Source organism: Dromaius novaehollandiae, chromosome 3 (assembly GCF_036370855.1).
Source record: "Dromaius novaehollandiae isolate bDroNov1 chromosome 3, bDroNov1.hap1, whole genome shotgun sequence".
Lineage (NCBI taxonomy): Eukaryota > Metazoa > Chordata > Aves > Casuariiformes > Dromaiidae > Dromaius > Dromaius novaehollandiae.
Window position 1 is genome coordinate 54,545,690 of NC_088100.1, and position 16,193 is coordinate 54,561,882.

General features: G+C 35.5%; 1 protein-coding gene across 2 annotated transcripts in view; it reads left to right on the plus strand.

Moving 5' to 3' along the window:
- NT5DC1 (5'-nucleotidase domain containing 1) overlaps positions 1–16,193 on the plus strand; it is a 164,041-nt gene that overhangs the window by 102,214 nt on the left and 45,634 nt on the right. For both annotated transcript variants that reach the window (XM_064508902.1, XM_026123533.2), the window contains exons 7-8: positions 5,195–5,369; positions 9,126–9,223. In XM_064508902.1, coding sequence (XP_064364972.1) covers positions 5,195–5,369; positions 9,126–9,223 — 273 coding nt within the window. The remainder of the gene's footprint in view (positions 1–5,194; positions 5,370–9,125; positions 9,224–16,193) is intronic.

Here is a 16,193-nt window from a genome sequence, read left to right on the forward strand (position 1 = left end):
GATCTTGCTTTATGCTATCATTTCCTTCCCTCTGTCTCTCATTTCTCTTCTTCTGCTCCTTCTGGAATACCTATTTTAGCTTAAATGAAATGAAATGAAAGAGGATTTGTTTAATGTAATTTTAACCATCACCCCCTTTCTCCTCTAATTGCTTTCATTAGATAAAATGTAAATTATTTTGCAAATTCTTCTGGATCAGGGTATTTCTCTTGTGTTTTTGTCAAGTGCTTATGTTAATTGTTGGATATGCTTAGTTAGACAAGAGAGGAAGCCAAAAACAATGGTCAGTGTCAAGTTTCTTTCTATTCATGCCAAAAACCTGAAATGCTAGCAGACTACAGTTGAAAGTAATATATAATGAATATAGCTATCAGCGTCATCATTTAAAGTAAGACTTTATTTCAACTCTTACTCTCTTTGTTAAATAAACAATTGGTACCTACAGTCCTGCATTTAGACAAATAGTAGGAAAGAGGTATATCTTCTTAGTCACTTCAGAGTTACAGAAAATCTGGCTAGGGATTTTGATAGCTGAATTATCAAATTGCCTTTGAGTTTAAAAGAGAGAAACATTGCACTCCCAAATAGTAGTTTCATTGTCAGAGATGGTTAGGTATTAAAGTCACTAAATACAAGCTACAAACTAGCAGCTGAAAGTTTATTTTTCTTGGCTGATTTCTAGTGATTCTTTTAGCCTCATACCTCTCTGCTTAGCTTAATCACATAAATAGTTGATAAATTCCTTTTAATTCAAACAAGTAGCTGCCCTTTAAGAATCAATAACAACATTGAAACATACAGTATGTTTCTGTATTCTAGTTCTGGAGTCATACCTTGCCAGAAACATACCTCTTGAACTTTCATCTTTTTTAAAATCCAAATAATAGCTACGAGATAAAAAGTGCAGTGCCCCTGCAGTCCACATTTACAGACAAGGAGTCCAAGGGAGACTGGAGCTAGTGGGGTGCAAGCTGACCCTGCCAAAGTGACCACAAGAGGAATCAACAGTTATTTTTCTTCCCTGAATAAAAGTGTTACACTGGAACACCAAACTATGTGTAGTTACTTAAGTATATTTAGTAACTAGAGAGTAATGGATACTTGATTACTAGAGAATAATTTTGTGACTGGATTAGAGAAGGGAAATTGGATTAAAGACTGGATTAGTGTCTGTGCTGGAAGAGTCCTACCAGTCACGGTGACCGTTGTACAGCCTCTTCCTAAGTTTGATCAGCAGACTTTGGGAGCATATTTATTACTACTGATTATGCAGCACCATCCTTTCGAATGCATGATGACTTGAAAATAAAAGTATACATGCATTATAGAGACAGATAATTTATACAGATACCTACCTGCAAATAGCTCAACATACTTAAGAGCATCTTCATATTGGACTTCTCTTCCTGTATAATGGATATATCCATGGCATATATTCTCTAGTTTCCATGAAAGGTATGTCCCACACTTTCCTTGGTCACCCATCTGCAGCATCAGATCTCAGCCTTGACTTCTCATATCTTCTCCTTCTGCTTTCCCCTGGCCATAACAGCTGGATTCAGAGTTGTTCCTTGCATATTGTCTGAGGATTACCTATTTCTAGCTATATATAATCCCCATCGCACTATCACAGCTATATTACAAGCAATTAAGAAAGCATGAAGATACAAATAACATCTTGATGAATTGACCATGTCAGATAAACAAACAAACAAAAAAACAAACTAGACATTAAAGAAACTTCTAATAGTACTCTAATAGTATATATAGAGGACTGCATATTGCTTTGAAAATGCAGCATGAAGTGGATCTCACAAGAGCCTCCCAAGCAATTTCTGGCAGAGTTTTAACATGTGGCAGTTCTAGACAACTCATTTTAATTGTTTAAATGGTTTCTAGAGAGGTTTTGACATGCATACAGCTATGTGAAAGTGATAGAGACGTTTGAGGCGAAAGTTGGGACTTTTTTTTTATTATTGTTCTGTTTTCATTGATTTGTGAGTATGCATTAATACATGTCAATGCCAATACATGCCCATGTCAGTATGGCAGTATTTTTAGTGATATTCATAAAACACAGAGATAAAAATGGGAAGATTTTATTTCAGGATGTATACAAGTAGTGAGCTGTCAGTTGTAGACTGGCAGTCACCATCCCCATTTTAATATAGTGATTTGAGGATCACCAGAGCTTCTCTAATCTATGCTTATTTTTAAGAGTACTTTTAGGAATATTTTGAAACTGGGATGGTCCATAAAAGTTATAAGAAAATTACTGCAGGATAGAGGCATTGGTTATTTCTCTAGACTGTCACTTATGTGAAGAATTACTTCAGCTTCTTTTCAAGAACAGAGCGGTATGACAATTGCAGATCTTCACTCTCATTAGCATTAACTCACATTCTCTTTTCCTTCATTTGATCCGGTAAAATTCATTCTTTTCTGATTGTTCACAGACTCTTTGCTCAAAAAAGTATTCTTATTATTTTTACAGTTTTCCTACTTTAGAAAAACAAAATACAGCATGGCAGTAACATATACCCTTGGAACAAATGCTTTAATTTCTCACTTTCAAATCATTCCATTTGATTGTGAAAGCTTAACATGATGATATTTCTCCATAACTTGTTAAAACTCTCACAACTCTTTTTGCATGCAAGGTTCCTCTGGCTCTTCTGTCCCTGAAACTGGCCCTTGGCCTGGAATAACAAGCAAAATTTTCAGCTTCTATTTTATTTGGATTGTAGTAAAATCTTGCAAGCTTTAGTGATTAAACTCCTCTACAGGTATGTGTATATAATATATTTGACCAGACTTTCTTCACCAGAAGCAATAGTATGTAAAGAATTAAGTTTAGACTCTACCTTCCTGAGCTGTGCCAGCCTAATTACAGTACAGCATGCTTTAATGAGGGTTCTTCCAAGATATCTGTGACCAATATGGCAAACAGCCTGGAGGCAACCTTCAGATCCCAGTGTCAAGAACTGATTCATTGACTTTCTGCAATTAACAATTGGGCTTGACAGTCTGGATAGAAAACTAAAATAAGTCTCTTTTTCAGTTCATATGCTGAATCCAGAGTTGTCAAACTTTTTCCTTCAGATGCAACTGAAAGACTAGCTATGATAGATTTGTCACACAGCAGATAGTTCACAGAATATGAAGAAGACCATGTAGTTTAAATTTACTTGTAATCCTTAAATAGGTTACACATCAAAGAATGGTCCACTGAGGGTGGGTGGGATAAGGAAAGGAAAACATGGTGTCCAACAGTAAAGTTCATATAAAACGAGTCTTTCAACCTTAGGGTAAAAAAGCAATAAACTACTGTATATATCAAAGAACCTTGCCATCTCTCTTGTAATTGTTTGAACCTGTGAAAACTGGTACCAAACCAGTGCTTTGTGCCTCCATTTGTTCTTGTGCAATGACGTGTGTTTTCCAAGGAAAGAAAGAAGGAAGAAAAACTGACATAGCATTGCATATGAAATATAATTACCAATGATAATCCTGAAAAAAATACTGCATGTTCTGCTACTAAAAATCATATTGATCATCCCAAACAATGTTCACACAAAAGGAAAAGGGGGAAAACACACTACAGGAAGCATTCTTTGGTAAATGTGCTTAGTTTAATCAAAAAACGATTGGTCTTGGCTAGCTCTCAAGACAAATGTTGTGGCACCCTGTGACGTTGGCTGTAGAAACATGCTCTTATTCCCCTGCTAAAGGCTGTAACACTTCCTGACCTAAATACTATGTATGAAGAACTGGAACAGTTACCTAGCTATAAGTTGAGAGATTTTGTTTGAGAAGCTTTCCTCATATATAATAGTCTGCTCTGTAGCCTTTGGAAACAAATCTTCATCATGTCATGGTGCAGAGTATTTTGTCTCCTGTCTAGTTGCAGCAATAACAGCAAATTAGAAACTTCTTGGGGGGGAATTTTTTTTCTTTCCATCTGTGGATGTTTGAATGTGTAACTGCAATGAAACAGTGTTATGTTTAACACCCGGCATTTTTCAGTCTTACTTTGATGCTACTGTTTCAAACATACATGTTCTCTCTTTCATTACGTAGTTAAAGCTCAAGTGGTTTAAATCTTATTTTTTCAAACTAGAGAATAGCATTACTCACATACCAGAAGGCTAAGTAATGTCTGGGATTTATTAAATCATTCAGCAAAGTTGACCACAGAGAGTTGCATATAGAACAAATGCTGGAAGAAAATAATCTTCTGTTGATGTTTGTTATAATATAACATATTAAGACTGAGAGTCAAATACTTGGTATCATTTCTGCCTCTTCAATTAGTACATTTCTTCTTAGACCTTTACCTAGCTTGGCTTTTTTGGTTATAGAGTGTTTGAGCATAGAGGAAACATGTACTCTTAAGCCATAGGAATGATGAAAAAAGATAAGTTTAATGTTAATTTGTCATCTTGGTAAAGCAGCTTTGGGTTATACCAAGTACCTTTACTTATTGGTGACACTAATGAATTGCTGACTTCTCCTGCAAGCTAAATGTTATTATACACTTTTTAAAAGATTATATTCCAAGTGTATTTACAAAATTCTGTCACTACTGTATTCAACAGAAAAACATTATTGCTGTTGCAATTTGAAATCTTTTACTTTGCATGTGTTCCTAGTACAGTATTCTGCATACCTTTGAAACTTTGCCATGCTGTTTTATCAACCTTTCACAGATAAAATGCCAGTTGTGGAAACTGCAAAAATACTTAAAATAAAATTATAGATCAGATAGCACTAACCTAAAGTATCTGAAGAAACTGAAAAGATGTTCTTGGGAATTTCAGGTCCTGACATTTTCTGAACACTAGACTTGTTTTAAAATCACAAACTTAGTATCCAAAAATTGAGCAAAGGTAACAGGAAGTCATTATTTTCTGTATAAGACTATAACCTATAATTTATATATTATTTACTTTTATGAATGAAAGAATATCAAATAACTGTGAAAATTCCATAATAAAAGAGAAATATATTTAAGAACTTATTCCTGCTATAGTTTATCCTTTTTTTCTTTGTTTTTCTTTATATAGAGTTACAACCCACTGAAATTTTTAAACTTTGCCTTTTTAAAATTTACATATAAAAGAATATTTGCTGTGTGGATTAAGTGGTTTGTGAGTAGGCCTGGATAATACATAATTATGTTTTAATTTTTTAGAAAACTGTGGGACATATTTCCCAGAAGTGAAAAATGACCCAGACAAATATTTACAAAGATGTCCCGCATCTGTTAAGAAGTGGCTAAAACAACTGAAGAATGCTGGGAAGATTCTGCTACTAATTACCAGTTCTCACAGTGACTATTGCAGGCTCCTGTGTGAACATATCCTTGGGTAAGTGCAGTGTCCATTTCAAATGATATCTGCCAGCAACTTGAGCAACTTGAGATAAGCCTGAGCTATAGGGAAGTTGATTTCATCTTCCTTATGTGTGATAACTTTTTTGGATCTGAGGTTTCTGGTGGGCCTGTCTCTGGTTAGAGTGCAACAGGGTCCTCAAGACAAAGTAGTCCACTGGGAGCCTGGGAACTTCAACTGACACAGCACAGTTATATCCTATGTTTTAAGGACATCATGGTGGGATTGAAGATGACGGAATATCTTTCAGGCCAACAGCCACAGCATTATCTGAATCCCAACTTTATCATAAGTTTTTGCTACACTGTCCTATTCAAGTCACTTCCTTTCTGTGCTTCTCCAGTCATGAGTGAAAGTATTAGTATTTCACAGATTTACTGCAAGGAAAAGCTCATAAATACCTCTTCCTAATGCATGGCTTCTAAGAGATGGTTGTGCATGAGAAATGTGCATTTACAGATCACAGCAGAAAAGATAAAATGAGTAGTTCATTGCACTTAGTAATTGGTTGAGACTTGCAGCTGCTCATGACAACAGCTATTTTTCAGCTGTAATTTTAAGAACATGACAGGTCAAGTCAAATTCAGTGAAATGCAGCAGACCCATTACTGACACCCCTAGAGATGAATTAATCAGTGATGCAAATAGCCAGGTGGGTGACATGGTGAGACTGACGTTATTCATTAAATGAATCAAAGAAACAAAGTAGTGCAATATGAGCCAACTTTGGCTGTCTGTGGATTTGCAAGGGAACAGCAGAGTGAATACAGCAACACAATAAAAAAACTACAGGTAAGGTGAAAAACAGAGCTACCCTCCAAAAACCATCCAGTCACTATCACCTCCCTTTTGTACTCTCTGGCCTAACTGGAATCAGAGCATCAGCTGTGCCAGTTCTCACTGCCTTACACTCACTTATTTGAGGTGGAAATCTACCTCCTTGCAAAAGGCAATTCTCCTGATGAGTGTCCTGATATGTCTGTGAATCATTTTGTTATTTTTGTTTGTAGATCTGTATAGCTGTATATGAATGAAAATTGACAATAAAACTATAAAATTCTTGTAGAATGTTTTTGGATTTCTTTTGTGGATAGAACTTGAGCAGTTATAGGCATTGTAGCGATCTCGCAGAGAGGGCTGCCTTTCAAAACACAAAAAGAGAGTGGATCATTTTGTCTCTTTCCTCATTAGTTTAGGACATTCTATAGTGTTTACTTCAATCATATTTTTCAGTGACTCATGCAGCGTGGCTTCCAAGACATCTTGAGGACTGAGTACTGCACTGTCCATTAGCCATTACTGAAATAGTTTTCTTCATGAAAATAATTCTAAACTTTTTATTGCTCTTGTTTGTTCCATGTCTCCTGCATAATTTAATATGACTCTACATTCCCCTATTGCTTTTTGCACTACTGAAATATAGTCTAGGTTGGCATCCATCATCTATTCCCTTAACTTTAATTTGTCTGGGCTAACTGGATTTTATTCTTGGTATCAACCCTTATGAATCACTCCTATATACTCCTTTATTATATTTCTTTCCCAACTTCTTTCCAATTAATCAATATGATTTAGAAATTCAGAACTGTGTGTAGTATTACAAGTGTTACGTTCAACAAAACCAAAGATAAAGATGAAGAGCAGAGATGTGTGTGAAGTCTTAGCCTCTTCATATCATTATCTTGGAACTATTTTAACCTTTTTGCACTTTGTTGAAAAAGTTCCTCTTTGGATACAGAAATTACTGGCCACATAAAATCAGTATTGGGAAATGCATACCTAAACACATCATTTTCTCTTTAAAGAGTGAAGTATCCCAGATGCTTTCATCTAACCAAGTGTCTTTAATTGAAAGCCATTTTTGTAAGGAGAGAAGAAGTGTCAGAGAAAATCTTGCTTTGAACTAAAATGACAACCATTTCTGAGCCGGACCATACACACATTGCTGGGATCAGTGTATAAAGGCTTGTAAGCCTATTAAAGCAGGTATGAGTTCACTCACACAAGTAGCATTATCATGGTGTGACTATTCAGGCTTACCTACAGTGAAAATGTGTGTCAAGTTAATTGTATGGGTGAGTTTTGGCAGGAGCATACCTAAAGACAAGTTTATGATCATATAGTCACTAATGTTGAGTGTCATTTCACTTTTTCATGAATGTTAGCTATGGAAAAGCTAGTAATTCATCTACGATGATCATTTTGATCCCCTCAGTGGTCCATGGAGAGAAGAGTTAGACATCATCCTTCGCAATTCATTCTACATCACAAAATAGTGTCTGAAATAAGAGGGATGAATTGCCCTCTAAGAGTGTGCATGTTTCTCCATTGGCTATATGTGCAATGTAGATCACTAACTGTGATTCAGCATGAAGCTTTTAGATGGTTAAAGTTATGTGAGATGTATCCTACTCTCTGTCTCGACCCTTTACTGTAACCACAAGCCACAATGCCAAGCACAAGCAGTAACTGGAACCGATTTTGTCATGCATAATGTTGCATAGTAATGTGGAAATATTTTCTCATAAAATGACTAGCCTTGTACAAGAAATTTAGCCTGACTCAAAAAAGGCTATAGGTAACATCTCTTTTCACACAAAACACTGTTTCTTCTACAACAAATCAACAAAAAGTTCCTGTTCCCATTAAACAAATCTTTCTAAAAGACTGCATTCATTCTTTTTTGACTTTTGTACACAAAGCATTGATCATTGTTTCCACAAGTCTTTGTTGTGCTACCAAGGTGTTGTCTTTATTTTGAAAGTTCAAGTTTAACTTACCTGTTGAAACATTGTTTGCACAGTATATTAACATGAAAACATACCTCTATTGATATCTGTCATCCAAGCATAGAAGAAGGATATCTGTTTGCTCAACTTGAGGATGGATCAATGGGCATTTTGTAAGAAAATATCTTAGAGATGTGAACTCTCTATGCAAATATTTACTCTCAGGTGAAATGTGACTTTGATAACAATAGAATATATGAAAAATAAGGTCTTTTATTACACAGTGAGTGATTCTGATCTCAAGATAGTTTCCTTGTATTTAATATAAGCTCATGGGAACCCTTTAGGTAATTTGATTGCCATCCAATAAACTTGGCCTGTAGAAGACAGTTATTTTGATCCCACTTGAAGTTTATTTCATTTTATCTTAATAGTTCTACCACTGTTCTGTCCTTTAAGTGAAGAAAACATCTTTCTAACCAACAAAATCTTCCAGATAAAGGAAATTTTTTAAAAACATGCCATTGTAATATCTGCTATTGGTTATAGTAAAAAGGTAGAAGTTTACATATGGTGACAATAAACCACTCAACACCAGTGTGTTTTCACTGATCAGTATGTTTTCCATCCCAGGTACTTCCCCATCTGTCTATTCATATGATGTCTCCTGAGATTAAAATATGTTACATGTATATGTTATCCTGTGATTAAAAAACTCTCTGGTCCAAAGACCATCTTTTTACAAAAAATGGGTGATTCTCAAGGGTACAATATTGTGGGTTGTCAATCCAAATGTCTTTTCATTTATTACAACCTCAGGAAAAGAACGGCACTAGTGACACTGAACAAGCATATCAGGAAAAAAGGTGACAAAAAATGGCAAAATGTCATAAAAAAGTGTTTTGTCACTTTGTTATTTATGTGATCTGAAGTCTTAAGGAATATTTAGGGGCAGAGTAGCTAATTAGTTACCTTGGCTAATTTAGTTTCCTTTGCTTCCTAGGCATGATTTTGAAGAGTTTTTTGACATTGTGATTACAAATGCTTTGAAACCTGGTTTCTTCTCCCATACTCCAAACCAAAGACCTTTCCGAACTCTTGGTAAGTTGCAGTCACAATCCCCTTCTTATCTGCTCACCTTTATCAAAAAAAAAAAAAAAAAAAAAAACAGTGAGGGAGAGAGAACCAGACTAATACCAGGGTTAATATATTTTGATAATCTAGCAGTGAAAAAAATAAGGGATTCTGTACAGGACTCAGTTTCCAGAGATGTTACTAAGAAATTTCTTAAGACTGAGGAACCCTGAGAAAATAAGAATTGCAATATTGAGGATAATGAAAAGGAGAGCTAGGACAATAAGCAAAAATGGTATCATTTAGGATTCAGATATTGCATCATTAATGAAAAAGTAAAAATCTTTTTCTTTACTGTGCTGACAAGGTCATACACAGAAAGCTGAATTTAGTTCTGGGAAAAAACATAACAAATATTTTAAAATTTTGAAGGAAATTCAAAGAATGATACAAATACAATTGCAAGGCTGGAGGAAATGGTTTATGATGGAAATCTGGCAATATTAAGTGTGTGCACCTTGGCTAAATAATGACACAGTAGGCTAAAAGGAAGTGCTCCTGTACTCACTAAATTTAATTAAAACAATCTGAAACATTTAGCAGTGTTGTCCATTAGGTAATTAAGGTAGTAACAAAAGATTTTTACAAAAGCAGTATTTGTTAAACCACAAATAATGGTAGAAATACGTATAGAGCCAGATAATTTTTCTATATTGCGTTAAATATCCTTATGATTAAGTTCTATCCTGACAATTAATCTTATATCCAAAATAGTTTAGGTCAGCATATATTGAACTGTGTTTTAGCATTTTATGGCAGGAAAGTGAGCTGTTCCAGCCCAAAAGAAATTGGGCCTGTGAAACTTTTACAGTGAAACTAAAATGAGCGGTGGAAATATATATTGAAATTGAATTTTAATGTTTTAAGTATTTATATAGGAAAAATAAATATGAAGAGTCTTAAATGTAATTTTTCAAGGATTAGTTCAAAGAGGAAATTGGCAAGCTGACAATTTGAAGAAAAATAACTTTGAAGGGAAATTGAATCTACTTATATAAAAGAAAAAAAAGAAAAAACGTAGAAGGTGATACAACCTCATTTCTGTAAGCATTTTAATTAGATATATATATAATGGAAATTGAAAATAAAACATAATTCACTTTGGATATTTTTAAACAATCTGATTAGCCTCACTTCCTAAGGAAATCCTGCTGTGTCTCTCTGTCAGTAAACCAGCTAGCAACTTTTGAACCTTTTGCTCAATTTCAGTAAATATAATAGAAGGCCAAAAAGCTCCAAGAAATTTCTACGAGTCTTTTTTCTGCAAACAAGGGCAGAGCAGGGGGGAAAGACTTCAAATTACTGTCTCCATCGAGGACTATTGTGTACCATTACCTTAATCATATTATTAGATACTTGAAAATCATCACAGCTGAGAACCATAGGAAACTATTTCATAAGTATCAATGTTCATAAAGCTGTTTCTTTCTTACGCATCCAGACAGGAACAGCATTCCCTGGAGTCTTCTTACTCACTTACTGGTTTTTATTCCTTTTATATTTTGGCATTGCAAAGATGCTCAAGTGAGAGTTGGTCACTGATTATGTGAATACTTTATTAATGCAGAATAAAGAGTAGTCTCTGTTCTGGAGACCTTACTGCCTAAACAGGTAAGAGATACAAACATAATTAGAGCAATCAGCAAATAAATAATTTGCTCAATCTACAAAACTGTGAATGATTTTTTTAAAACAAATTTGTGTGCAATTGACAATAAAATGTCTTCTGTAAGACTAACCAGAACATTCAAGGCAAATAATTATACATACAGGACAGGGTTTTAGAGACATGTCTTGAAGTAATGAATAGCTAGTTTAAGAGTATGTGAAGTTTTTACCATTAAAATAGAAACAACTATATGAGAAAGTGTCCAAAATAATAATATAATTTTAAAAGGATCTTTTACTGTGTCAAAGGTTCATTTTACAGAACAAATTTGTTCATGGAACAAGCTTTATTTCAATTACTGGAGCTTATTTTTCTGAATTACTGTAACAAATGTTTACTCTTGGATCCACTAGTGCTTTTAGAAAGCATTTACTGTGATGTTCATGCATATTTTTTTCCTATTTCAAAGCAAAAATAATGAAATTTTGTTTCCTTGATAAAATATATCCAGTGTTCCCAGAGAGAGGAGGGTCTGAAAGCAGTGGCTATTTTCAGAACATTACGTGGTTCTGATTTGAAACAAAGCCTTAAGAAAAATTCTGCAAAGTGGAAAAACAGCTTGAAAAATAAGTAATAGAAATGCCATCATGTACTGTTTCAGAAAGGAAGCATATTCCCTGGTGTCTGCAGTGACTGGGTGAAATGATCATTGCCTATCCTGAAGTGATATGTCTATGCTGAGGAACACAGAAGGAGGGCATGCACCCAGGTCATCCTTGTTTTCAGTGCAAAGGAAGCATGGGCAGGCAGGCCACAGGTCTGTAGTAAATTCAGTAGTAAATTAACTATTCATTAACTGTTTCACTCAACAGTTAGTCCTATGTGATGTTTGCTCTGAGGCACAACACAAGGAACAGTTCTCCCCCATCTAAATATAGCCTCCAAGTCCCAGTTTGAACTGGAAGTTGCAGGACCTCCAGGCATCAAGTCTGCAGCCAGAAGCATGAACAAAAAGCAGCCCCGATGTGCCGAGGGCTGTTGACAGTGCCATCAGTTTGCTGACCAGGTTCCTTATCTGCCTCTGTAAGACTAGGCAGGCCTCTCCAAATCCGATCTGCTTTTCTTTAAAGATCATTGGACTGACTCTGAACACATTTTGTGTTCCGAGTTTTTTGGCAACTTGCTACATTGTCAGGAAGTCTCAAAAACTTGCTACATTGTCAGGAAGTCTCAAAGTTGATTCTGAAGTTGGACCTGAAGAAGTGAGAAGTTCGATATGGTCAGAAAAATTCTGACATTTCTAGACTTTTTTGACAGGACACTTGCCTATTGACATTTTCATGCAAATGGAATTTTCTGGAAAAAAAAAAAAAAAAAGAATAGATATAGCACTGAAAAAGTGTTCCCCAGTACTTGGTAACTGAACTAATTGCTTATGAATCCTATACATTTCTCCAGAGCTGAGTTTTAGCCACATTCTTCTGTCCATCAGTAGGGCTGAATTAGAAAAAAGTCCTAATAATACATCTAGTAGGTTTTCCCTTCTTTTTCAATGGAATTGTGTTATAAACGGGCTTCAGGCACAAAATACGGAGTATATTCTTAATTTCCAATACCACAGGTGTTGCATTGTGTACTGGAGCTAAATTTTATTTATGCATAACAGGATTTTTTGCTGAAAATGTTCTAAAGGAAAGGCTTTGAAGTTTACTAAAGAGAAGGGCAACTTCTTTTCAGTGAATAATTTCAAAAAGGCCACTGTGTTCAGTAAACATTTGAAGGAAAACAAGAAACAGGACAACATGACAAAAAAGTCATTGTCTGCAGAATTGTGATACCATATAACCGTTCTGCAGAAATATTTCTTCAGTAGACAAGCAATTTTAGAACTAATCCATTCAGAACCATGAAAAAATGATTTGATGTGTACAATTAAAAATAAATCACTACTTCATCTGAGTTTCAAGACATGCATTATTCAAAGGAACCAAAACATTGTTTGAAGTCTCACAAAGTTCATGTGACTGCTTGTTATTAAACTGAGGCACTGAAAAGCACAATTAGTTGTTTAGTCGGCATAATAATCTTTCAAAGTATCATAATGCCAAATAGAGAAATAGTGTATACATCTCTTTCTGGGTTTTAGAACAGCTGCCTGTGTTTTCACCTGGCAAAACAGTTTTTATATAGTTAGTCGTAGTGTATATAGCAAAGTACATATTTTATGAGAACAGTATTACCTGAAAACAACTTCACTCCCATAATACAGATATCCCCTAATGTATCTCGTGTCCTTGTTATTCACAAGGTTACATTTACTTTTAAGTAGGGAAATTTCTTAAATCGTTCTTGAAAGTACTAATAGTATCTTGAACTATTCAGGCTAACGATCTTGTCCAAAATGTTTGTGTAAATGCTATGTTGAGAATGTAGAGTTTTCTGTCTTTCCTTTCAACAGCTACAGCCAGCTTAAAATATATCATCCATGTAGGACTTGAAGAAATATAGAGTAGCAAATACAGTTCTGACTCATCTGACAATCTGCGGTATACCAAGATTTCTGTAACACTTGACAGCAGAGCTTTCCCTTTATCACATCACTTATTAATGCAGGTCAGATTACTAGCCTGACTGCCAGTTCTGGTAATTGTCAAATACATTCTTTAGAATTTGAAGTTAAAATAAAAATGCTAAAGATAACTCTGACTTCCCTGAAAGCCTTCTCTAAGTTTATGTGTACAAGTAATTCTCACTTGGTCCTAAATAAGGCTTTTATCTTTTATTTTCAGTTGAGGAACTATGTATTTTGGTCTGGTTTTCTGATAAACCGAAACTGTGTTTCTCATAAGTGTTCAGTGCGTGAATGCACAATGCATATTTGAGGATGAATGTGCTGATATATTTTCATATATATGTGTATATATATATGCACAGGACAAAGAGATCCTTTATTTGGAGTGACAGTGGATGTGATGTTTCTGTGAGATCATGTGCCGTTATTAAACTCCTAGATAAGCGAACCTGCTCCCCTTCTACTGTAGAGATTCTCGGGTTTTCAAAGCCCACTTTCAGTTGCGCTTCTAGCTGCCTGGCCTTATTCCTGCCCTTGATTTTCTGTACAGCCCATGATGCCTTTCCTACATGATGTAGCCTCTAATTTAGTGATCTCTTTCAATCTCCAAAATTTTTATAGTTCTCTGGTAGCTACCATCTTTAACAGCTCACTGCAGCTTTTTTTATCTCCTTCAATTATTCTTCTCTAGTCTTCTAAAAATACAGGAAAATGTTATAAACTGGAAAGGCCAATTAGAAAAGAAAAAAGAGGAAGAGAATATAAGATGGCTTAAGAAAGTCTTCAATTAACAGGGCTTCAAGACTTCACAAGAAGGAGATGATCCTATGTCTGTCATTTAAGTTTTCTTGTGAGACATCTGGGCTTGATTATTGCCAAAGATGGGATTCAGAACTGGGTGGAGATCAGGGCTGATTCTATATCGTTATTTTTATGCATTTACATTTGAAGGGCTTTTAGGCCCACAGAATGGGATCTGGAATGGAGTGGCTTTATTTTCCTGGATGTTAAATGTGTAAGTCTTTTAACTTCTTTTAATGTCATTCTTTTTACATTTGGACTTGTATTAATTAAAATTTTGGTCTTTACAGGCAGAAGAATAACAAAATTTTACCCAGCAAATATTTTAAATGCCTTAAGTAAAACTGAAATTTCTATTAAAAATGTGCAAGTTTTGAAACAGATGATATTGTGCTGCTATAAGCACTATAATATAGTCATTTAAATAGTCTTGCAGTATTTGCTTATTTGAAAAGCATAAAAGCCATTTCTAGAAAACGGTGATGAAACTTTCAATCAAAACACTTTGAAATGAATCTACAATATAGGCAGCTAAGTTGCTATATTTGCTATGTTATAGGCATCTCAGTTCCTACCTCTATATTGAAGACTGCCTTGACAACAAAATCCTTTTTTTTTTCCCATCACCCTGAGAGGTTAAAAGTCATGAAAGCTTGTTCGCTCTATTACTGTTATTTGTTCCAATCATCTCTTTTTACCAATCTTGTCTTGCTTTAGATCTTTAGATCTTAAGATTTAAATGTAAATTCAAATTCAAATTTAAAATTACTTTTAGATTTAATCCTTACCTCGTCACAAATACAACAGCACAACTGTTAGTGTTTTCATGCAGAGACTTGATATTTGGCAGAGAGCTCTCTCTCCTGATAGGGATCTGGTCTTTTGCTGCACCTGTGAATCCTTACCAGATATATGGGTTATAGTCTTCAATCTGCAAAGATTTAATGGATTCTGTCATATTTTCCAAGATTTTGTCTGTACTGAAATCCTTCAGCCTCAAGTCCTTGATGGGATTTAATAGGACCCTTTCTTCAATGGTTCAACACAGGCCCCTAGTGCATCTTTATCAAAGTACTGAAGCTTGGATGCCTGCTGCTCCCTCCACAAACAGCAGTGGAGATGGGAGGGGAGCACATTCCCTCATGGAAATGCAGCGGTCTACAAGGCATGTGTGTGGGACACGGATGAATCAGAGAGGGCGTTGGAGTGGCCAGGTTATGGGAAGAGCGAAAAGCATGGGAGAAGGCAGAGTAAGAGCACAGCATGATATGTAGACATACAGGGGACAGGGATTTCACCCTGTGATGGGGTTTTCTGAATTTCAAGTATTTACTTTTGCAGTTCTACCATTGTCTTAAGGAAGATTTTGGAAATAGGTCTAATGTGTTAGGCAGAAATAGCTTAAAGGGAGTCTAACAGTGTACTGCCTGGCTTGGTGGTTCCCAGCTAGCCATCAGTCAGCAGCACGGGTTCCGGCACTGCCCCTCCAAGAAGGATCTCTGGGCTCAGGAAGCCTTCCGGAGGGGAAGTCCAGCAAAGGCCTGTTTTCTCGCTTCTCAGAAGATACAGACAGCATAGCAACACCACCAGCAGAAGAGACGTGTAATCTACTCCTGCAGTGTCTTCTGTTATTCTTTTCTTTAATGCAGTTACCACTTTGCAATGCAAGCTACTGCTTGCATACCACTTTTATTTAATGCAGTTGTGCTGGCTGCTATTTTTCTGGAGAGAGTGCCTCTTCTCATGTTAGCCTGTCTGGAAATATTCTGTAATGCAAGGCCACATAATAATGCATATTTGCTGAGAGCTCATGACATAATGGCATGCAAAGGTTATGCTGGCTGAGGACTGCCTTATCCAGGAGCAGTAAAGTCTATAAATGTTTTACACAGATCTTCTAAAACAGGTGCCTTTATATTGTTATAACATCCCACAGTAGTCTGAAAGCAATCTAT